This window comes from Triturus cristatus, chromosome 6 (genome assembly GCF_964204655.1).
Source record: "Triturus cristatus chromosome 6, aTriCri1.1, whole genome shotgun sequence".
In the NCBI taxonomy this organism is placed as follows: Eukaryota; Metazoa; Chordata; class Amphibia; order Caudata; family Salamandridae; genus Triturus; species Triturus cristatus.
Genome location: NC_140589.1, coordinates 1,398,579,534 through 1,398,604,980, shown reverse-complemented (window position 1 = coordinate 1,398,604,980; position 25,447 = coordinate 1,398,579,534). Strand labels below are relative to the sequence as shown.

Sequence of the window (25,447 nt, the reverse complement as noted above, 5' to 3'; positions counted from 1 at the left end):
GGTGCCCAAATAAAATTTGCATTTAAATCGCTACACATTTACTTGCTTAGAGAAGGTTCTGAATTAAAAAATCTCTGGTCTATAGTAATTGTCTGGGCAAAGGATAATAATGCTTTGATGGAGAATGAATAAGGTGGACCTCAAGACAACCAGTGAGATTCTCAAATCAGGATCTCTAACGTCACCACTAGATTTGAAATGAGTCTGCTGGTAGTATCAGGTGGTATAACGTGGAACAACCTAAGGGCAGTTGCTTTCTTAAAAATCACATACTTTTTACGTAAATTATTGAAAGGTAACTGATCACAGTTACCTGATCACGGGCTGGGGGGCATCTCAAGATGGCGGCCGCAACTGTGGCCGGTTAAGCTAGTGCTCTCCACCTCCACAACGCTTACCAAGTTTTTGTCAGCGCTCAACTAACCACTCGAGCCCAGCTCCAGAGGTTCCGGTCCCACAACCGTTGATGGTTTCTAGACTCCTCGGGGGCGCTTCAGTTTGGAGAAAGCAGCGCTTCGTATTTCTCCTGCATCCACCGCGGTGCTACCTCGCAGACGCTGGCGTCGATAGCGGCAGTCCAGGATGGGATATGCCGGGAAAGAGTTCAACATCGCGATCTGGCCATGGCAGAGGGGCTGGGCAATCTGTGGTCCTCCCAAGAACGAGGCAGATGGCGGCGGGGGAGAAGCCGGCGGAGAAGGTAGCCGATAAGATTAACAAATTTAATCGGCATGAGGAAGTTAATGCACGGCAGCCTCTCCAGCCTCTCCAGCCTGGAATCACTGTTCCTGCGGTGATGGAGAGAGACGCAATACATAATACTCCAGCGATTCCAGCGATGTTTAAAATAAATAAACCACGAGATGAAGTGGCCTCAACCAGTATGCTAAGTAATATCGGGGGGGGGACGCCCCAGAATCTGGTTCAGGACGTACAGCAAGTTATACAGAAAACTCCGGTAAGCCCAAGTCTGCCAAATTCTGAGAAGGGGATTTTGGGTGATGTAGTTTATGGAGGATTGGTGCAAGTCAATCTGGAGGCAGAATCTATTCTGCAACAACAACAACAGCGGCAGAACACTGAAGGGGCTGCAGTCGTTTTGGACCAGCCTGGTGCCGGTCCCTCAGTTTTGGAATTTAACGCTAAGTCGGGGAGCGTAGAGGCATCAAGAGAGCTGCACGATCTGCCGGACAAGGTCTCGATAGTTGAGGATTTCTTCTCACTATCCGATAGGTCTTCAGTAGATAGTGCTGTACAGGAATGGCTAGAGGGGGGCAGTATGGGGGAAGAGGAGGAATATTTGGAGCTCTCTATGGATGCTTCGGGTGAAGGCGATCAAGTACCTAGGGGAGGGGTAGGGAGGGGGTCAGGGACCTCTTCTGCTTGGGATGAACAGAACTCTCCTAATTATGCTGCCTCTGCCATATCGGGTGGAATTACCCTACAGGACCAATTAGTGCGAAGAAGTTCCATCTTAGTACCAGTACCAGTACCAGCACCAGAGGAGATTACATTGGCCACTATTTATGATCTGATTATGACCCACAGAGCAGAGACACAGGCTGGACTTTTACGCACTCAAAACGCATGTAAGCGACTGCAGAACGCTGTAAGACGGGTGGCTAAAACCTGTTCGGAGGTGGTTATAAGGATGAACGAGGCCGAAACAAGGATCTCTACATTAGAAGACGAACTATGTGCTCAGAAGGAAACAGTAGGATCCCTTAAGACACACAGGGATGAGCTCCATTGGAAAATAACGGACCTTGAAAATAGGTCCAGACGAAATAATTTAAGAGTATTGGGTGTGCCGGAGGGGAAAGAGGGTGCGGACCCCTTACGGTTTATGGTGGAACTGCTCTCAGAGGCATTCCCAGAGCTGGGGCATTGGGACTGGCAAAGGGAAGTCCAAAGGGCACATAGATTTCCGTTTGTACAAAAGAGGGGGCAGAGCTTAGAATTTCCTAGGGCTATTCTGATCTCGCTGTGTAATTTCAGAGCGAGAGAGGAGCTCTATGATTTAGCACGGCCAAATAAAAGGAGAAGTGCTAAGGGGTGTGAGTTTTTTGTCCGCCCGGATTTTTGTCAGGACACGGTTGGGCAGCGATGGAGGCTTAGACAGCTTATTCCAGAGTTTCAGGCTAAGGGGGCTCAGGTGTTTCTGCAAAACCCGGCTAAACTGAAGGTTGTTAAGGCTGGTCGTAGTCAGTTTTTTATCTCAGAGATAAAGGCAAAAGAATACCTTCAGTCAATGTGATAAATTGATAAGTTGGATAAGTCTTTATGGCTTGTGTCTTATGTTAGTTGCCTTGTATTTACTGTTGTGGAGGTGCTTCATCAGGCACTGCGTGAGGCATCGCGTCAGGTGCCCCAGTGTACTTTAGAGGGGCTCTAGGGTATCTTGGAGTATCAGCTAATAAAGCAGGGTAGTCTGAAGGATGTGGGATATGGAGTTTTGAACGTTATTTGTGGGTTATAGGGCTATGGGTGGTTGGTTGGACAATGGTTCTTTTTCGTTTACTATGAAGGTGGTTGTTGGGAGGTGGAGGTTGGGCACTGGGCTTTATCATCACCAAGGGAAGGAATTCCCAATGCTCCTTATGGGTGGTGTGAGGGGTGCTGGGTGGAGGGTGGGTGGAAGGTGGGTTCGGGGGGGTGCTGGGAGGGGGGGAGGGGGTTGGAGGGAGCAGGGGTTAACAGATTCAGCAAAAAGCACAGCCTTTATTTTGTATAGTCTTTATCAGACCGTCTCAGTTAAAATATGTAGGTCCACATATGTCAAGATTAATAATGGCTTTATTATGTGAAAGGAAATTTGCTGTATCAACTGTATTAATTGTGCTGGATGTATCAGATGTTATATGTCATGTAAGATGTTGGGTGAAAAAACTCGTTTTGGTGGGGGAGATAGTATAATGTTAGGTGTCTGGCATCAAATTTGATAAGGATACGGGATGAGGAAACTAATATGTTGTACACTTAACCTCTGTGGGTTGAATGACCCTGGGAAAAGAAGAGTTTTGTCCAGAATTATATACTCAAGCTCATGGGACCTCCTGTTTCTGCAGGAGACACATATTGCATGGACGAATAGGACATGGCTCGGCTCCTTAGGGCTCGAGCTATTGGCCTGTACTACGCAGACAGTTAATGTTAAGGGTGTTGCGATTCTCGCTAAAAAGGGATTAATTAAAATGAAGAAGTACAAAGCTGATAATTCAGGACGTTGGGTAATGATAGAGGCGCTGGTCTCACAGCAAGTTATTACATTATGCTCAGTATATGCTCCAAATGTGGATGACCCAGACGTCTTTCAATCGATTAACACAGAATTATCATCTTTTCCACATCCTATGATTGTCTGTGGTGATTTAAATATACATCTCCACTCACAGGTGAATTTAAGGACAGCCGAGGCTTATATTGGCAGGAAGCCGCGAGGATTTAGGAGTCTGCAGGCGCTTGTCCAGGATCAAGGGTTATATGATGTATGGGCAGAACTCAATGCTGGCCAGGATGGATTCACGTATTTTTCTGCCCCACATGGGAAAATGGCACGGTTAGATTATTTTCTGGTATCTGGTGCTGTTTTATCGAGGGCTTCAATTAAGATTCTCCCTAAAATTATATCAGATCACAATCCGGTAGTTTTGGAGTTTGATTGTTTGGGCTTAATGGTCAGGTCTCAAAAATGGACATTTGATAGAAAGCTCTTGCTTAGTGAGGATTATTGTAACTGGATGGCTAAATGGATTCCCGAATTTATCCAGACGAATATAGGATCAGCGAGGATAGATATTGTCTGGGATGCATTGAAGGCGGGGATAAGAGGTGAGACATTAAGATTTGCTGCAAGGAAGCGCAAGATAGAGCGCCGAAAGGTTCTAGATGATCTAGGGACTCTCTCTCGGCTGGAGCAAAAATTGATGCAAGAGATAAAGGTTGGAGGGAGTGTTAAGGAGGCTCAAGCTGAGGTGGCGGCTTGTCGGGCGAAAATTTATCAAGGCTATGCGGATGTGGTTGCTGCTAGCTATCAAATACATAGGAGAGAGCTTTATGAGTATGGGGAAAAGGTTGGTAAGGTTCTTGCCAATAGATTACGGCAAAGGGAGGTGGATTCTAGGATAGCTAAGATCAAAGATCTTGATGGAAACATGGTGGAGACTCCTTCCCTGATTCAAGATGCTTTTAGAAAATACTACGAAAAATTATATACATCAGAACCAGTCGTAAGTGCAGAGAGGTATTTAGCGGGAATGGCCTGCGTGGGGGTAAAGGAACAGGATAAAGAGGCATTAATGCAGGAGCTCTCTCCAGAGGAGATTGAAAAGGCAATGATGTCATTAGCATTGGGGAAGGCTATGGGATCAGATTCGATCCCCTTGGAGTTCTACATTAAATTTAAGAAGAAATTAGAGAGGATAATGACCTTAGTATTTCAAGCAGCATTTGCCGGGATTCCTCCGGCTTCTTGGTCTCAAACTAAAATAGTAGTCTTTAAAAAAAAGGGAAAGGATCCTCAGGAGCTCTCCTCGTATAGACCGATTTCGTTAATTAATGTCGATAATAAGATCTATTCGAAGTGTCTGGCAATGAGATTGGGAGATGTGATCAGCCCCCTTGTCTCATTACAACAACATGGGTTTATAGCTGGGAGGGGGACCACGGATCATGTTAGGCGACTTATCGCGATATTCGATTGGGCCCAGGCAACGAATACTCCGGTTGGGGTGGCCCTGTTGGATGCTGAAAAAGCATTCGACAGGGTCTCTTGGGAATTCTTATGGGCCGTAATGAGATGGAAGTCGTTTCCTAGCGGATATATACGGGCAATACAGTCAATGTATCTAACCCCGAGGGCAAGTGTCCGATTGGGGGGGGAGGAGACACAGACTTTTTTGATTAGCAGAGGCACACGTCAGGGGTGCCCCTGTTCACCACTTCTGTTTGCTCTGTTTATAGATCCTCTCATCGAAAGGTTAGAGTCGGATCCGGTTATCCTACCGGTAACTTCGAGCTCATACTCAATTAAAGTTCTGGCATATGCTGACGATCTTGCGGTTTTGTCATCAGATATGAGTAGTGCTATGCCTAGAATCGAGACTATAACTGGAAATTTCGGTATAGTATCCGGTTATAAACTAAATTTGGGGAAGACTCAAGTGCTGCACTCAGAGGCCGGGTTCCCAGTGGAGTTAGGGGTGGGTGTGGCCACAGAGGCAATGTATCTGGGTATAATTATCTCACCTAAAATTCAAGACATCCCGAGTATTAATGTAGAGCCGATACTTGCCTCCTCAAATAAAACTTTGGAGAGAATTAATCGGCTGCATCTTTCCTTATATGGAAGGGCTAATGTTTTGAAAATGTCTATCTTTCCTAAATTACTGTATCTGTTTCGGGCCATCCCTATCCTTTTTCCAAAAGAATTATTTGACAGAATAGAACGGATGTGTTCACGATTCCTTTGGGGATACCGTCGTTCTAGAAGGGCAATCAAATGGCTCTACCTGCCATTGGAACGTGGTGGCCTGGCTATCCCAAATTTTTACTTGTATTACTCAGTCTCGTTGTTTCAATTAATGGGTGTTTTGATTTGGGGTAAGATGGTGGTGCTGGATCCCGCTTTTTCTCCATCTATTTACGAGTGGTGTTTGGGAAATTCAGCACAAGGGCTACTTTTAAAAGTATTAGAGCCAAGCTACTATAAAAAGACTAGGTTTAAAATTATTCAGGCGGCCTACTCAGTCTGGAAGAGGCTTCGCAAATTGTTATCTATTCCCTGTATTATACGGTATACATCTTTAGATTCGACTGTCTTATCCCATGTGGTGTTTCAGGATTCCGTTATGCGTAGGTGGTCACAGCTTGGTATTAGGTTAGTAGGCGACTTGCTGGAGCAGGGTGAGATTGTATCTTTTTCAACATTACAAAACAGATGTGGGGTCGGAAAGGCGGATTTTTTTAAGTATTTGCAATTAAGAAGTGCCCTACAGGCCGCAATTGTGGGGGGGAAATGTCACCCCTCACAAATCCGTATTTTGGATTTAATAAAAGGGAAATGTAAAATAGGGCAATTATATGTGGAGCTCATGTTAATACAAACTGATGACCTGGGTAGGCAGGAGGCAATATGGGAGGAGAAAGTGTCGATAGTCAACTTGGACTTACAGCTGGTAATGCGAACGGCCAGTTCTATCTTGCTTTCTGGTAGTCTCAGAAGTCAATCATACATGGCTACGTTCAATCTATACTATACGCCAGCAAGGATAGCCAAGTGGAAGGCTGGCAAGGGGGCTAATTGCTCAAGATGTGGACTCTATGCAGCAGACTCGTTGCACATGTTTTATTCTTGCCCTGTCTTACAGCCACTTCTTTTGGATATCGAACGGCTCTTGTCACAATTTCTGGGAATACCAATTTCTGTTACGGCTTCTTTGGTTTTGTTTGGAATAGAATTTAGTACAGATATGGGTAGGCAGGCGTCATCCAATAGAGGTTTTAAGTTTATTTGTATGTCAGTTTTGAGGTCTTGTATAACATCTCAGTGGCTGGACTCTGAGCCTCCCGCCTTCACAAGTTGGAGGGCAAAACTTATTGCTATATATAATACGGAATGGGCATTATATAAACTGAAAGGGATTACAATGAAAAAGCTGGGGGCGGCTATCTGGGAACCGATCAGAACTTGGATACAGCAATGATATATTTAGTAATGCATTATTGTTTTGATTGTTTCGCTCTCTTTTTCTCTTTTTTTTTCTTTCTGTCAAGAAATCAGAGATGTGTATATCTGGATTCTCTATGTATGGGTTCTATTTATTTCTCTGTTATAAATAATGGTCTGTAAATAATGAATTGTGCTGCTGAATCGAGAAAAATAAATAAAAATTAAAAAAAAAAAAAAAGGAAAGGTAACTGATCACAAACGGTTTTGATTGAGGGTTAAACTTTGCTGGTAGCTGCCCTGTGTTGGTACTGTTGTCAGCTCCCTTTTCTTTCCCCCTGCGTTCCTTGCTTTAAGTACACTTTCTTCTAGCCCTTGCATGTCGAACCTGACATTTGGATGCATGTAGTGATGTATGTGTACCACAAATTATTGCGAAGTTAAATGAAACTCTTGATCGCCAAACCAGTGGTCTAAATGCAGAGTTGTGCATCTGGATGAATGGATTGGTCAAAAAACATTGTTAATTACTCATGCTGTTTACTTGTTTTTAAGACAGGCTGATCTTCCCGACAGTCAGCTGGGTATTGTACTTCACTGTTCATTACAGTGATCGAAGTGCTTAAAAAAAAAAGTATAGGAACTGTGATGCTGTAGCAAGGGGGGGCGGGTGAGTATAGCGTGGGGGTCAAAGTTGTGACTAAAAAAATATTCTGTAACTTTTTTCGGTCTTTCGCCTTCAGGTAACTACATTTAAAATAACGCACAACTTAAATGAAAATTAAATACAAGTTATGTTAATCAGTATTAATGCACTGCACCAGAGAGCCACAGAACGGTATCCTGATTGGTACAGTGGAGAATAATAACTTGTGTATGTTTAGTGCTAAGAGGTCCCAGTCTGTAACAGAAAACACTGTGAACATGTAAGTCACTATTTTAAACTTGCATTACACACAGTATAAGGTGGACTACTACAAAATGTGCAAAAAGGTTTTTTTAAAAAGTGTTTTCAAAATGTAGACTTTTTGCAGACTGAAGAGCATTTTTTTATTGTTTTTATAACTGTCTTTTAAAAGCACACGCTTCACAGTTTAGCTGGTAGCTCCCTACAATACCCCTCAAAAATAATATATATGTGTCATCAGGAAGCAAGGATTTTTTATCTATTTTAAAAGCACACCCTTAACAGCTTAGCTGGTATCTCCCTTACAATACCTCTCAAAAAGAGTAAATGTGTGTTATGAGGAAGCTTCAAGTGATTCCATTAATTAAAGCCAATACCGGCTACCAAGCACCCTTTACATTTGTAGATTGACCAGCTGTGCGCATTTACATTTCTTTCAGGGAAGCAGGCACCCTGGCAAGAAGGCTTGTTTAGCTGCCTGCCTCCATCGGGTTCACAGCCCAAGACTCCCTGCCTCACACTTCTGCTGAAGCTTTTCCGCTCTCGGAATTAACCGTCCCCGGATGCGTTTTCATTTTACAAAAGTAGGCACTGTTTTTCTAAGATTAAAAAAGTATGGGCACCTCGTGCCCCTCTGATCTCCCCCACTTTGACCACCTAGGAAATCGCTCCAAGTTTTGTAAAATGTTCGAATAACCTACAAAGCTTTGTCGTCAATGGCAATGACCTCTTCCTTGGAGGGCTGTGAAACCTTGACTTGCGTGCTAGTCTGTGGTTCTGATCCGGATATCTGGTTTCGCGAAAGATGGCGATGAAATCATCTACCTCAGCGACCGGACGTTGTGTTTACATTACCACGCGGAACATGTTCGCTCCTACGAGACAGGCATATTTGGTAGAGTTGGGGAAGAATCTAGAAAAGTGCGTTTCATGTTTAGGTCAAGCCTGGGCAGTGCAAGTGCTGCTCTGCGAGGCATGCTATATTCAGGTATGGACTTGAAGCTCCGCCCATTTCTGGACCATCTTTTCAATTGGCTCCTGTTACTGCCCTTTCTAAATCGTTGCTTTTCATTCATGAATAGGCTTAGTAGTCCCTCCTTGGTACTGCCTTGTCTGCATTTGTAACCTCCAATGAGGACTGGACTTTTTACTTGTGTTGTTAAACCGTCTGCTTTATCTAAGCTGTGAGCACTATTTTCTTCAATGATTTGCCCCTATTTCACCCACTACGTGTTTTCCTACAAGCAGCATGCCGCCCACTTTTATTTTAATTAATAATTGTGTTCTGTTTTAACTATAATGACCGTGCTTCTTTATTTAATTTGGGAGCACAGTCCACTTTAACTTTAGCGGCTGCGCTACGACCCATTTTTTTTTTTGCAGTGAAAGCCCCCATACCATTGCTTTCACTTACATAGTGGCCATGTCCATTTCTTTAAGCGTTGCTGCCGTATTCGGGTTACAGCGACCCGCATCTAAAGAAAGGGGCATGCCCACCATTAAAGTGGAGAATATTAGAGAAACAATGGTTAATTGGGGCAGTTAGTCCTATATAAGTATCTAAAAAAGCGAGCCTTTTCGCATGAGATTACTTATTCATATATTTACATTTAGAGCCGGAATGCAACAATTAAGTTAGAAAGGCAAGTATGATATAGGACAACAAATAATGATTCTTTTGTAATTGTTTCATCCATTGCAACATATTATCTCGTTTTTGTCTCTTTTTTTTATAGTGATTATCACGATTTAGTGCTCAAAAGAAAGTGATCTCAATCCTGAGTTATGCGTCGCATAATGTTAATTGCGTCGTAGGACGCCGTATGAAATTAGGGACCCTCGACGTGAAGCATTCAGATGGCGGGATAATTCTCTTAGTTTGGGTATAGGCGGAGTGATTTGTGAATAAATGTTTTTTTTGGGTGAAAGCGCCCCATGACATGCTTTCACTTTAATGGTGGCCATGCCCCTTTCTTTAGACGTGGCTCCCTGTAACCTGAATACGGCGAGCAGTGTCTAAAGAAAGGGGCGCAGCAACTATGAAAGTGGTCTTGCATTTGCAAGACTTATAAATGGCAATGCCTTTTATATATGTGTTGGTTTTGAAAACACATAAATAAAAGGTATTGTCATTTATAATGCCAACAGCTTAAACTCTCGCAAATGCGAGACCTATTGCATAGCAAATGCTTGTTCTAAATGTGTATGCATACATTTAAAGACCGTCTGAAGGTCGCCAGCACCTTTCACGTCAAACTATTCGGCATTGAAAGTCTGAAATTGGTAGGTTATGAATGGCATACCCGGATGTGTTTTTCAAATATTATCAGGTCCCTAATTGTACTGGGTTTTGCAAACAGTACTTGCAGCCACGTTCAGGCTTCTAAGCAGTGCCTGCACACAACGGTTGACCTTGATTTCAGAAGCCCCGAAAGCAAGAAATATGTAAGGCATGAACATGAATTACTGTCCTATCTCACCAAATATTCTAGCGACTGGGGTACAAGTAATTGCTATAATTCGTCATGTTTTGTGAAACACGCTGAATATGAACTGTGCTGTTTTGGGGATTGCTGTACACCTCTATGAGGCAGGCGTGTAATGCTGTGTATGTGTCTTCTCTTGGCAGTGATAAGCAGACAAGAAAGTCTGAGGTTACAAGCTGCATTATCTCAGCAGTCCCGGACGGCCTCTTTCAATGATTCAGATGTTAAGGTAACGGTGATTAATATACCTTTCATGCATAACCGATTCAGATAAATATGCACGTTTATTACAGACTATCTACCCGCCGCTCGGCTTAGATGGGGGGGGGGGGGGGGGGGGGGGGGGGTATCCGCTGTCTCTCGTGTAAAAAATGGTAGGTGCGGTAATACTGTTGGCTCGCATGCCAGTAGGGCAAGTATTTATTTATTTATTTATTTAATGCGTTTTTATATAGCGCGGACTTTACCCGAAGGTGTCAGAGCGCTTCACAATAGGAGCAGTAAAGATACATGAGGAGAAAATTACAAGTGAGCATGTTACAAAATCAAACGGTACGTTACATGAGGCAATAGTGACAATTGTGCAAGTATCAAGAGCAAACAGAATACAAGAGGTAGCAAACGATACGTTACAAAAAGGAAAAAGTGACGTGTGCAGGTTAAAAGAGCATACAAAGTACACGTAGAGGTAAACAAAATTGCAATAAATGGCAGACACTCAAAACACTAAAACAAAAGTTACGTTACATGAGGCAGTGGTGGCCGTTGTGCATGTGTCGAAAGCACACAAAATACAAGGGGTAGCAAACGATACGTTGATTCCTACAGGCGTGATAGAAGTATGCAACACGTCGAAAATGTGTATTTAATTCGTCTTTGTGCACAAATCACAAGTTGTGCTTTGGGGGGGGGGGGGGGGGGGGAGCACCAGAACTCGAAAATGCAAGTGCAGCACTGCAGGCCAGACATTGGCTACGAACCTTCTCTTGAGATCTGACGATCCCAAGCAAGTCCACTACTGCAGCCAAGCAGCACAAATTGAAATTCTAGGACGAGGAACTATAAGACCTTGTAGATGAGATTTTCAGAGAGGAACCAAAATAATTTGAAAAACTGATGCCCAGAAATTTCCAGTACAGAAGTGAGTGGCTGTGGGCCAATATTCAGTGGAGCATAAACTCTGCACCGCACAACATTAAAGATGTAAAAGACAAGCAAAGTGAAGGTCTGTTTGTATGATGCATAAATACAGGTACCGATGTGACACTGAACATCACAACTATGGGCATCCATGAACACACACAGCATGTATACATGCATTAGTGCACTCTGGCTTATACGTGCACTTACACAGCTATTCACACAAACAAAACACAAGTAAGCACACATACCTCTACAAGAATGGATGCCTGAACCCTCGGAAGGATAGATACATGAACAGATATATGGGTGCTGATGGCATTTACTTGTTGGGTGGGTGGTTAGGTGGATGAAATTGTTCATAGGTATGGGTGCATATCTGTGTCTGTGAATGCTTGCATGTGAGATGGTTTAATGCTCAGGCGCTAGTGTTGGTGGTTCAGTGGATTAGTGTGAATGGATAAATGTACCGTTGTGTATAAATGAGCGGGTGGGTGGTGGGTTGTGTGTGTGGGTGGGTAGGTATGGCTAGATGCCTGGATATGTAAGTATTGAAATAGAGCAGAACAGCAACAGAGGAAAAGGTGTACATAAAGGTAACATTAGACTGTGTTTTAGAAAATGAAATTCGTTTTTGGAGTCAAAGGTTGTAAACCTAAATGGAAGAAAAGTCATCCTGAATGTGCTGGTAAAAACACGGAAGAGAGTTATGTTTTTCACCAAGCACAGTGTGTCATGGGTATATACAGGTAGACTGCCCCTTTAAGCAGCCACTTACAAAACATGAACAGGTACCCTACCCCTCCCTACAACCTGCACTGTGCCATCCTATATCTCGAGCATAACCGCCAAGAGCTTCTGTTATACCTTTGCATCACCTATTTCAAGAACTATACATGCTGCCACCCTACAAGGTGCACTAAATCGCATGCCCATGTACATCCTGTACCCTGATCCTATACAACCACTTAACTGCTACCTAGAACCTAGAGACTGCTCCTCACTGCCCCATGTTGTGCTTCACTGCCCGGAGAGAGGCCTAAGCAGTACCAGGCAAGCAGCAGGCTCCACGCCCCTAAGTTCAGTATCATTGGTCAGCAACACATTTTTATAGTCGAAGTAAAGTTGCAACTGCTGCAAGCTCTTGATGGTCTGCCAGCTGTCCATGGGTTAACTGTGGAAAAGCTTGAGGTGGTTCAGAGGTGAGTCCTTGCCTCCCAGAGCCACCTCCTGGCACAGGGGCCTGCGATAAGCAGTAATGGCTCTCATTCATGCCCTTGGCACAGCTCTGCTATTCTTCATGGGTTCTAAATATATGTCCCCCTGCACAGTGCAGTTACAAATTATTTTTACTGTTTGCATAAGATACAGTAAGGGAGATCTACTGCTTATTAAGATTGGGCATTGACGGATGGCCAGTGTTCAACAACCCAAAGGCAAATACAAGATTCCTTAGAAATCGAAACCTTTGCATAATGCGGGTATTTTGTTCCTCAATGAATAATAGTTCATATTTCAGTGATGGCTTTGCTTGAGATAAAAACTTTGTAAACGTTTGACTTCCTACTAATTATGAGATACAGCTTTTTTAAGTATTGTATTTTCACATTCCTATGCAATACATTTCTTATTTCTTCACAATTCGAGGATGTTGTACATGTTGGGGGCTGGGAGGTCTAGCACATAGATAATCGCAAAATATAACTGCATTGCAGACAGTCTCTAGGGTCATTGCCCTAGTGGGACTTTGGTTTTAAGCCGACTGATAATCTTTCGTTTGCAATCTCTGTATTTATTGATTTATCGTGGGGAAATATTAGCGGTTCCATAGTTTAGGAATGAAGTGGCAACTATAGAGATTACTCAAGGGCCGGCCCAGATTCAGATTCAAAGGTTAAATGCTCCACCTCTGGATGTCCTGCACTTTGTTGTTTCTGTCTGTAAAATCTTCATAGAGAAAGGGATACACAGATGCTTTGGCAAATTATAACTCAAGCTTGGATAACCACCTGTCACATACTGAACTAAAAATTACATAAAGTCTCTGGATTTGCCATTTGTCAAAGATCTTCTTTGCACCAAATAAGGAGATACATGCTGGAAAGGGTATTATGGCAAACGAAAGAGTGGCATCACGGCGTTATGATTATAGGTGACTAGCTCACTGCCCGGCTAAACAAAATGGGAAGGACCAAATCTACTACCATTACAGCTCTTTAAGATCCACCTAAGTGGTGAACCCAGAACATCCTGATGACAAACATTTAATCTCCTACTCAATATTGCTGAGCTGCACACATCATGAAGAATGAGTATTAATGTTTTTATCTATATAAAAGGCCCTCAAAAAATCACTAGCTTTCTGATTTGCTATATGTATCATGCCTCTCTTATGTCATTGCTGTATGGTTCTATGATTTACTAATGTACCATCACAACTGTTTAATAAAAAGATTTAAAAAAATTAAAAATCACTAGCTTCACATAAGCCTCTTTGACAATGATGGGAAGATCTTCTTGACCATTATCTTAGATCTTCCTGATTGTCTTGAAACAGAAAATGTAATTTTCCGAATCCAGAGGGGCTTTATGGGCTTGGTCTGTTGGCTGTGGGTCAGTCATGTGACCGGCATCACCTCATCCACAAATCCGTGTGCTGCAATGCTTTGTAGCTTTCTGCAGATTTCTTGGACTTGAGAAAAGGCTTAAGACCACATCAAATAATCCAATCAACTTCATATCATTCTGAACCTGTGTTTTAACATGAAATAAGTTAGAATTATCCTGGAATACAATTGGTTGGCAAAATGTATGTGTAACGAAGCCTAACTCACCAATGAATGACTCATTGCTCCAACATATTTCAAAGCTTATTGTTGCTGCCAAAAATTAAAAGCTAGCAAAGTTCCATGTACTACTTGCTATTTTTACCTTCCAAGTCTCATTATGCCCAATACCCCCCTTTAGTCAGCATTGTGATCAATTCCATATGATCCTTCATCTGTTCAAGTAAACCATGCTAATGTAAAATGTATAAATACCTCATGGGCTGAGAAAGTTCCAGAAGGTCTTTTTGTTTTAGAACTTGAAAAGAGAGTTTCATATCGAAGAAGGACAATGATTGGATCCCTTAGTGTGGGCCGTTAATAAGATATGATTGTATACCCAATCGGAATGATGCCCCACCCGAGCATGGCCTCTTGTCAATCATAAAAACTTGAAATTCCTATCACTTTACTATTCTGGAATATTGCAGGTCTACATCAACATCTATCAATACAGGCATGGTTCTAATTTGGTAATTCCCATCATATTTTGATTTTCCAGGCAATATGGCCACCCAACTCACTCTTTTTATTTGGCTTCAAAACCATTAGTGTACACACATTAGCGTTGTCTGAGAATGGAGGAAAGGGGGGGGTCTGCTTGTATAAGTATGTTCATCATTATTGTTTCTCAGTTTTTATTTTTTGACGCTACCTCAGTGAACATTCAGTCTCCAGAAATTAGCTTTGCAAATGGCGATAAGCTAGTTATTGTGTATTTTAAGGATATAAAGGCCCTAAATTTGACTACTCATATTAGCAATCTCTTTCGTTATACTCAAAATGTATTTAACTTCTGTTATTGTAGTCAAAGTTGTGATTCTAGTTTGATGATTGGATGTCATTTTAAATCTAAAATTGTCAATTTCTACCTGTTTTTGAGGTTTGGTTATGAACTGAACTAGGAATTGCCTTGAGTTTAACACACAACCTTATAGGATCAACAGATTAATAAAATGATCAGCTCATTTTTATACAACTGTGCTTTTTAAGTGGATATATTTAAATGGTGGGTTCCTTGGTGGATTCCCGGCTAGGCCGACCTTCAGTGCATAAGAAATTTGAAGCATTATTATGCCTCCATATTCCTTTGCTGCTTTCACAAATGTAAGGCTGTTGAGATAATTTCAAGACATGAGAGTGAGCATGAATCTGTATTCACAGAACTTCCAATTGCCTCAGATGGCAATCCCACATGCGTCTCTCTAGGTAGACAATGGAAAGTGTGAGTGAATGTAAGCTGTAGAAGACAGAAATGGAATCATATTAAACCTCGGGCCAAAATAACGAGTATCCTCCGAGCCTTGAATGATTGTCTCTGAGACCAAAACCGCAATTGAATTCTGGCACCTTATAATGCGATTGGAAGCTATTGAAAAAAGTCGAGAAGCCTTTTTGTGTATTAGAAGAAACCTAAACCCCATGTTGGATGCAAAGACAGTGAATAGGGAAGTGAAAAATAGTTATGCAATACAGTAAGCCCAAAGCACTTAAACAGTGCATCTATATTAATGTTCTCAAGACGCTTGAAAAGAAATTCCAGATGTCTGCATGGGAGGAATTAAAACACACTGTAAGCATAAGGACTCAGCAAATGTGGGGCATTTAGTGGCCGATTCCTTTAAAGGCCCCCAGCATCCTATCTTGGGGTGCTACTATACCACCACAAATACGACCTAAGCGTTTTCAAACTTTGTATCACAGCCAACATAGTCGCCCCCTTTATTCCAACAATGGTGGTGAAAACGATTTTTGACTGATTCCTCCCTGAAAATAATCTGGAGGATAGTTATGCACAGAATCCAGCCTTAAGAAGATGAAAAAGCCACCCATGCAGGCATGCAGCATGGCTTGAGGCAAAGAGTAAGGCTCTTTGAGTAATCCCTAAATGTATACAGCATACGTCAGAAATACAGTAAAATGCACATGGGCATAATCCGTTTTGGATTCATGGACCTAAGCATGGCTTTTCACATGCCAATACTCACTCACTTTGTCATCCACCTTGAGCGCTTGGGCGTGTCTAATGTCTCTTTTCAGTCACGTTTAGTTTAGGTACAGCAGTAGAGGAGTGGCCACTGGCACAGACTGAACAAAGTAAAGAATGAAATATGTAGAGTAGGCCATTGTGCTCATGTTTTATAGACCATGAAACCTATAGAGTGTGGGGAAGATGGCAAGCCTCACATGATTTATACTGAACCGTAGCACCTTCTTAGTGCCACACCCCCTTCCTGCAACATGCCAGCACTATAACAGTGACAGGTGCTTAGAACAGATGCACTGGCATCTGTGGCATTGACGAAATCCTGAGACCGAGAAGTTGAGGTCTTCGGTATCGGAACAATTTCAAAGGGGCCATAAAGGCTACAAATGGCACATTGCCAGAGTCAACATCATAAGGAAGAGAAGCCTACAATCGAACTGATAAGTAATGTACGAGAGTGCTCAGCAAGTGTGCTAGCTGGCTCAGACTCAGGCGATGCTCTGCTGGAGCTGGACGGAGCAAGCTACCTTGGAATTTGAATTGATGTCTCCAACTGCACCAGTACAGTTAGGCTTTGAGATGTGCCACGGGGGGAGCTTTTCGATTGGCGGACAAATATCAGTCAAAAGCAGCAAGCAAGAAACAGACCAAGCAATTTCAAAATAATTTAAATAAAGACTACCAGGGTGTAACAGAAACGCCTAAGACATAGACACATCTGCCTCAAAATCAGTCATAAAGAGGAAAAAAGCAGGCAACCGACACAAAGAAACTGATAAGACATCAGAACTTTGAAGCAAATCAAGCACCAATTAGTCTGAGGAAATACTTCACGGGACAGAGAGTAGTAGAACAAAACTACAACAATTTAGAAAAACCTACTTATGCCGAAGAAGAAAATTCTCCTATTACTAACACAGAGTAAGGCGACAAATTCTCAGTCCCACAGTGGTGCTTCTCTTTCCAAAGGCCTCATCTGCACAAAGAAGTAGAATGTGGCGAACAAGCCTCTGGATCAGCTATGGAGCAACTTTGTTATTTTATTACTAGACATTGTATCTGCAAGACCGATGGACCCATTATTCCAGCTTCTGAAAAACACAATGTCCGAGATAAAGTCAGTTTAAAAAAAGCCCAATCTAAGACTTCATACTCCCTAAAACAACAGATGGGGTTTCTGGACTTGACTTACTGGACTTGAAATTGGTATGATTTGGTAATCATGTTTTAAAACTAGGGCAGCAAGTATTAGATGTAGAAGACCAACAAAACGAATTCCAGGACTAAATATCAATATTGTGCAAGTATATGCAGCTATTGAAAAAAAACAGGAAGACTTTGAAAACTGATCCAGAATATGCAATCGAAGGTTTGTAAGGATCCCCCAGCAGAAGAGGAGTTCACTCCAAAAATAATAGTAGACAAACAGGGAAGACTGGATTACATCCATGGACGATGTTAGTGAACTTATCAGACTTCAGATTTAAGAAAAGTTTTATTGTAAGCACTACAACTGAAAACATCCAGGAGTGAAAACAAGCGTGAAGTAGGAGTATTCTAATGCATGTCATTTGAGCCCTCAATATAACGCTGGGATTTAAAAAAAAATCTGCTTTTTCACTGTGCCGGAGCAGAGGCCATGTTGGCAACTAGGCAAAACTAATGGTTTAATGGATTCAGTGATTTGCCTGCTGCACACATTTCTTTTTTTTAAACTGAAAAACAAATGAATTAGCAGAAGTTAACTTAAAGCCTTTCTTGCATATTAAATGAGCATGGGCAAGGTAACCATAGCGTTAGAAAATGGGTGCTGGCATTGCACCCGTCAAAGTGCTATTTCAGAGCGCCTTTTTTCTGAGGGGTTTCCCCAGGGGCAAAGCAGGAGTGGGAAGTGATGTATCAAGGGTAAGAGGAGGGAGATGGGTAGGGTCTCTTGGAGTAAGGTATTTAAAAGGGAAAACCATCTATTTGATTTATTTGGAAATGCCTCACACTGAAGCAAACCATAAAGTTTATAACAAGGGGCATAGATGAATTTAATAGAAAAAAAGATCCATCTCTGAATTAAATATTATCTCCATAAATGCCAGCGGTTTGAATAACATCCAGAAATCAAAGACTTTACTCTTAACTTGCATAAAAACGTGAACCTTCAGTAATCTTGTTTCAAGAGTTCATAAAAGTAAAAAAGTTAGGATAAACAAATATGGACTTGTTTTTCACAGGCTTAATTTTCCTTGGCCCATGCCTGACATAGGCATAGTTTTTCTTTTCACTAACAATTTCTGTGGCCTGATGATAAAAGTAGAACATATTAGCCAAGGGCAGGGGGTAGCAATAACCTTTCAATTAATTGCACATTTATTTGTCATAATTTCTTATTGCGGTTCATGTGAGAATCATCCCTAGGCTTTACATACCTTGCTCATTGCCCTAGCATCATTTAATCATCATGAATTGTAGGAGAGAATCATATACCATACTGCTTTTCAGATCACACTGATGCCCTGCCTCTTGCCCTGCGTACCATTCAGGACCCAGTGGCTTTTAAGTGGAAACTGAAAACACACCTATTTTCTTGAAGCTCACTTAACATACCCTGCTAGGCACCGCGCCGGGACACTCATGAGTAGCTGTGCGCGTTACAAATTCATGTAACATAACACTGATTTAGGTTTGGTAATAAGGATCACCAAAGTTAACAGGGTCCAATATTGATGGAGGCTGAACAAGGTGTTATTGATCAATCAGAAAGTTTTGGAAAAAAATGAAAATCAGATCACATTATTCTTTAATTCTCCCCAGGCCGATAGCCCACTGCTGCAACTCTGGAGAGTTTTGGCCCTCTGCGGTGAGTGTTTGAGCTGGGGAACAGAAAAAGGGGTGAATCAGCTGACGCCTATTCTTTTATTGTTTTATATTACCCTCTCGACCTAAGAGACAGTGTGATCCCGGTACAGGACTGTGACCGGGTGTAGAATTATACATGCCCATACGAAGGGCAAGTCATTATTTGTTAGGTCTCGCCTGAGCCAGTGCATGCGCTGCTCTGGCGAGACATTTAGTGAGTGGGGATCTAAAAAGCCGACCACAGCTTTTTGGGTGGCATAGAGCGTGTGGTTACGCGCACAGGCATGAGCAGAGGCGCCATCTGGCTTTCCTCTCGCTCTCCCAAGTGCGCACGCCTCGCTCCGCCTCTCTGTGCCCATATACATCTCCCTTCATTTTCCTCCACTTCTCCCAGGTCTTGTACTGCTTCAACGCCCTTTCCCCACCACAGAGCGCGTCTCGCAGCCGCGGGCCTTGTTGCTCCTTCTCTTTGGCTCCCTTTGTTTATCGCTCTCAGCAGAAGTCCTTCCCAAGCTGCCCTTGTGTCCTCGTCATTCCTCTCTCTGCCCGTACTTGAGCTCCAGACCATCTCCACCCCTCCCCCTCCCCACCACAGAGCTTGTCTCGCGGCCGCGCGTCTTGATTCATGCCGCGCATCTTGTTTCATGTAAGTTTATCAGAATTTAACTACTAGCTTGAAATCAGGACCAAATGAGTGTATGATTACAGGGCAATCCTGTTTCTGCCACCACTGCCAGCGGGCACCACAAGCTTTTCCACGATCACATGGTTAGAATGTTGGTTTCTTCTGTCACCATCTCTATCCTGACACACTCTTCCACTAGGGAAGAACTGCCACTCACTCTAGAATTGTCCTACAGCCTCTCATTTCTTCCTTCTCGTTCAGGGCACCTCCCACTGAGTTTTTCCAACCCATCTCCAACACCTCTCAGACAGCTAATCAATACTGCAAGGAGTTGCATTAGCAGAGGAGGGCCATCTGCGTGAGAAAGCTCCAGCAGTAATTAAAAGGAAGGTAGGACTGAGGCGAGGCGCGCGCTCAGACCCGAGGCAGCATTATCAAGGACACGCGTGCAAAGGTTTTACATTTCAATCGTAGCTAACGCCCAATTTACAGTTCATTCAATTCACTTCCTTGAACCACTCAAAACATGCTACTTCTTGTTCCTTCCGCTCTCACCCCAGCCTCGTCTCGTCTCTTCTCCACTTTACTTAGCTCGTTTCCTGTTGGCGCTCCCTGACACCTCACTGCTGATCACCCTCTCCACTGGGGTCCCTTTCGGCAGTTCTTTTCTCTCGTTATCCCCTTCCCCCACCCACCCCCTTCCTCTTCTGCCTTTCTTTCTTTTTCTTGTCACAGTTTTTTTGCTTCCTGTCACGCCTCAGCCCTTACTCTCCCTCCCAGACCTCTTACATGAACTAACTGCCTACACCCCGTCTTACACTTTTTTTTGTGTAATTTCTCATCGTGTTGCCCTTCTTCTCGCCTAGACTTGCCCACTTTTTATCTGGCATAACTCACCCCTCCTCTCTCTGATGTGGTTGTTAATAGAAGGCATTTTTTCTTTCAACTGCATTTTAACGGTAGCGCCAAGAAGCCCTTTCCACGCCTATAAAGCGCTCTCTAAATTACTCACTTTCTCTGTTTTTAGTTGTTTTTCAACTTCTGTATGAATTCTTTCACCTCCTCAGTCCACGCCCCGTCTCCTTCTCCTCTCTACCCAACATGTCCCATCCCTCCTTCATTCATTTACACCTCCCACCCTCTACTCCCCGGTGTGATCCTGGACACATCTTCTCCATTCTCTCTTTATTTCTCTTCACTGCAGAATGTTCAAGTGTCTTGAATCCGACAAAACCCGGAATAAAACACAGCATAAAACACAGTGGTCTCTGCAGGGTAAAAACCTCCGGGCTGAGCAATACTAATAATTCAATTCAATAGGTCTCGCCTTTAGGACATTATAAGTGTTTAGTTATCCAGCACAATATCCTTGATTAAACAACATCAAGTGTTGCATGGCTAAACACTTATAAGGTCCCAAAAGCGAGACCTATTGGCTATGCCAATGCTTGTTTTATTTACTGTAGGCGGACTAACTGGTATTGTACTAGCGAACTCATCATTAGACATTGTATTACACAACACATATTATGTTGTAGCACACTTTCACTATGTCTTATCCATAGGAGCCGTATTTGCTATTATGGGCGGGTTTGTCCACTGGTTCCTGCTTTTTTCCAGATATACACTTCACCCGGTTTGATCTAAAAATTCACTGTGGTGTTATATTCCTAGGGGTAAACCTTAAATTTTCCCCACAGCATTTCCTAGGCCTTGCAGGGATACCTCGACGATATTGAGACTACCCAGACGCATACACCCTTTGAAACACAATTTCATCCATCGGATCCTTAATTTCATTAGTTGCCGTCATTATAATAATATTCATTATTTAAGAAGCATTTGCGTCAAAACGAGAAGTTATAACAACAGAACTAACCGCCCTTCGAAATCAACCAAATATTACCAGAAGGCACCCCAACACCTTTAATCCCAGTCCTAAATATTATTGAAACGATTAGCCTATTTATTTGACCTCTAGCCCTAGGAGTTCGACTCACAGCCAACCCCACAGCTGGACATCTCCTTATTCAATTAACCTCGACGGCAGTATTAGTTCTTATGCCACTAATACCCACGGTGTCTATCCTGACAATAATTGTCCTATTTTTACTTGCACTGCTAGAGATTGCCGTTGCTATAATTCAAGCCTACGTCTTTGTTCTACTGCTAAGCCTGTATTTACAAGAAAACCTCCTCTGCCTAGAAGGAATGATATTAGCAATATTTATTGCAATATCTATATGAGCAACACAAATAAGCACAGAATACCACTTCTTAACACCAATGCTTCTACTGACTATCTGCGTGCAAAGCAAGCAATGGACTTGCCCTTATGGTAGCCACAACACAAACCCACGGTACTGATCACTTAAAAAACTTAAACCTACTACAATGCTAAAAATCCTAATCCCAACCACAATGCTCCTCCGACTTGTATGACTAGCCAACCCAAAATGACTATAAACCCACTTCTTAACAAACCGCTCCATTATTGCAATAATAAGCCTTAAATGATTTAACCTCCCATTTGAATTTTCAACGTTTACAAACATATATATATCAGTGGACCCAATTTCATCCCCACTACTAGTACTAACATGCTGACTCCTCCCATTAATAACCATTGCCAGTCAAAACCATTTAAAAACCAACCCCATCTCCCGACAACGAACTTATCTAGCTATGCTCACTCTTCTTCAAATATCTTTAATCATCGCCTTCTCTGCAACATAACTTATTATATTTTATATTGCTTTTGAAACTACGCTAATTCCAACGCTAATTATCATTACCCGCTGAGGAAACCAAGCGGAACGACTAAACGCAGGCACATATGTTTTATTCTATACCCTGGCAGGATCCCCCCCCCTACTAGTTGCACTCCTAATTCTTCAAACCTCTTTAGGATCGCCATCTCTTGTTTTAATTAATATAATGGAGCCAGTAATGACACAAAACTATACAAACAATATTTTATGACTAGCTTGCCTACTAGCATTCATAGTAAAAATACCACTCTATGGAACTCATCTGTGACTGCCTAAAGCCCACGTAGAGGCCCCAGTAGCAGGGTCAATAATCTTAGCAGCAGTTTAACTTAAACTGGGAGGATATGGAATTATCCGAATCTCTATCATCCTAACCCCTTTAACAAAAGAAATATCATACCCGTTTATAACCTTAGCTTTATGGGGGGTGGTAATAACAAGCTTAATTTGCATACGACAAACAGACCTGAAGTCCCTCATCGCGTATTCATCTGTAAGCCACAGAGGGCTAGTAATAGCTGCTATCTTAATTCAATTTGAGCTATTCCAGGAAAATTTTGATTCTTATTTTGTCTTTTTTTTTATCCCAGCCTGGTTATTTTACTCAATGGGGTGCTCTGCATAATAGGTTAGAAAACCCCTACTCCAGAGGGATGCGGATGTTTAACTAGATGTAAAGACATCTTCCAGGGCAGTGCTTCCCAAACTGTGGTTAGGGACCCACTGGTGGGTCACGAAATGCCCATTTCCTTACAACCAGTCCAGAACAGCAATACACTAACAAACACTGCCCCGGACTGGACCCACCCCGAGGCCTGCAGCCCCTTTCCTTACTACCCCCCCAGAGTGTCACTCCGCCACCACTGCTTACTGGAGGGTGGGCACAGACCCTCGTCTACACTGAGCGGCAATCTGGCATAGTAAGGACCAGCCAGCAGCCTGTCCCACAGAGCTATAAACAAGCATTGGCATAGCCAATAGGTCTCGCCTTTGGGACCTTGTAAGTGTTTAGCCATGCAACAGTTGATGTTGTTGCACCAAGGATATTGTGCTGCATAACTAAATACTTATAAGGTCCCAAAAGCGAGACCTATTGGCTATGCCAATGCTTGTTTTTCCTTCTAGTTCATGTTTTGAGCCCATAAGCAACGTTATTACGTGCTCCTTCTTTATGCTTTAAACCTGATTATAGGTAAGCCACATTCCTGGACGGTGTTTCGCCTCACTTTTTTTTTTTTCCATTTCCCTTTCCTTTCACCATTCTAAAATTATAAGAGCGAGACAGCTAACTAGAGACAGGACTAAAACATAAGTGTGAGCACTAGCAACTTCGTGCCTTTCCACCCCTCTTCCCCCCCCACTACTACAATCCTTACGTTCTACACACCCCTGTCTTCAGTGTGGTGGTGGTCTCCTCTATAGAAAAGGAAAAAGAACAACCAAATACTCACTACCTTCTCTTCTGTTTTCCTCTGCGAGCATCCTCGGGTGTGTCCATCACCGGTCCTGAAACCTATAAAAGAAGAAGAGGAGAAGAAGCACTTTGAGAATCGCCACAACACAGCAAAAGCACACAACACGTTACTAATCAGGGGCAGAAATCCGCTCAAGTAAAAAACATCACCAAGTAATACAGGAAGAGGAAGAAAAAGGGAAGAAAGAAAGAAGGGGCTGTAGAGTGACGAAGAATTGCTCTTAATACAAATAGTTTTTTTGTTGTGTATATAAATATTCAAATAAACAGCCACAATTGAGCCCATAGTCCGGCCTCCTAGATTTTGTCTCCAACCCTCCCTCCGACACAAGGGCAACGCAGAAGGCCACCACCTCAGAGCAGGGACACAGGTTGTAAGCAGTGACCTCAACCAGGTACCAGCTATACCCTTTCTTCTCACCCCGTCGGTCCTAATACAGCAAATTACCTCCATCATTGGGAAGCCATCACCTCAGACAGGTGGGCTTTGGACATAGTCACCTAAGGCCACACCCTGGAGTTTACGGAAAGACCACCAAATACTACGCCAAGGGGAGCACACCCCTCTTGTCTTCACTTATTACGAGAGGAAGCCTTCATGATGCTCGTCAAAGGAACAATAGACAAAGTTCCATTTTCCCAAAAAGGAAATTAATTCTACTCCTCTATCTCTCTGCTCAACAAGAGTCATGAAACAATTTATGAAAAGACTGTTCAGAACTTTCCCACCAGTGTGAGCTCATCCACCAGAATGGCATCTCAATTTGGTTCTGTCGCAACAAATGAAACATCCTTTCAAACCCATGCACCAGACGGATCTAAATTTTCTCACCTGGAAAGTTGCTCTGTTACTCGCTCTCACTTGCACGAGAACTGTCAGTGAAATGAAGGCCTTTACAACACAAGAGCCTTTTCTATGTTTCTCTGAAGAATTTGTACTTCTCAGAACACACACAAAATTAATTCCCAAGGTTCCTTCTCACTTTCATCTCAACTAACCTATAATAGTGTGAACTTTTTTCCCCAATCGAGCCATGCCGGTTGAAAGGGCTCTCCATACCTTGGACATTAAATGATATCTCAATTTTACCTAAACCGAACAAAGAATATTAGCAAAACGGATCACCTACTGGTGTCTTTTGGACAATCTCGTCACGGGACTGCAATAACAAAAGCAACAATAGCATGATGGATTCCTGCTACAACCCAGTTTTCCCACTCGAAAGCAGGCAAATCTTTAACAACAAAGGCTAAAGTACATTCTACTGGAGCACTATCCACTTCAGCTTCTCTGTTTGCAGGTGTTCTGCTGGAGAAGATATGCCGTGCTGCGATGTGGAAGACCGTCCACACGTTCATGCAGCACTACTGCCTGGAATACACAGAAGAGCAGTGACACAGCCCTAGGCCATGCGGTGTTGAGCCATCTCTTTCAATAAGGTGATCATCTTTAATAGAGGTATTTGTTCATATTAAATTCAAGTGTATTTCAGACTGTTTATTACTGCTTGGTTATTCCATTCATGATTGCTTATCTATGGTTTATAGATATTTAGACTTACAATTCCTAGATGTGTCTCTTTTGTAGATATATTTTATACATATACAGTTGTGTATATATGTATATTTTGTTTACACCCCTATAAAGATGTATTACTTGTTATCCGCCATCCTCTAAGGGTATTTTAATTACCTACAATACTGCTTACTATTCT

General features: G+C 42.6%; 1 protein-coding gene across 2 annotated transcripts in view; it reads left to right on the top strand.

Annotated features, from left to right (window-relative positions):
• Positions 1-25,447, top strand: part of CFAP61 (cilia and flagella associated protein 61) — a 2,048,453-nt gene that overhangs the window by 537,613 nt on the left and 1,485,393 nt on the right. For both annotated transcript variants that reach the window (XM_085612416.1, XM_085612415.1), the window contains exon 9: positions 10,204-10,289. In XM_085612416.1, coding sequence (XP_085468542.1) covers positions 10,204-10,289 — 86 coding nt within the window. The remainder of the gene's footprint in view (positions 1-10,203; positions 10,290-25,447) is intronic.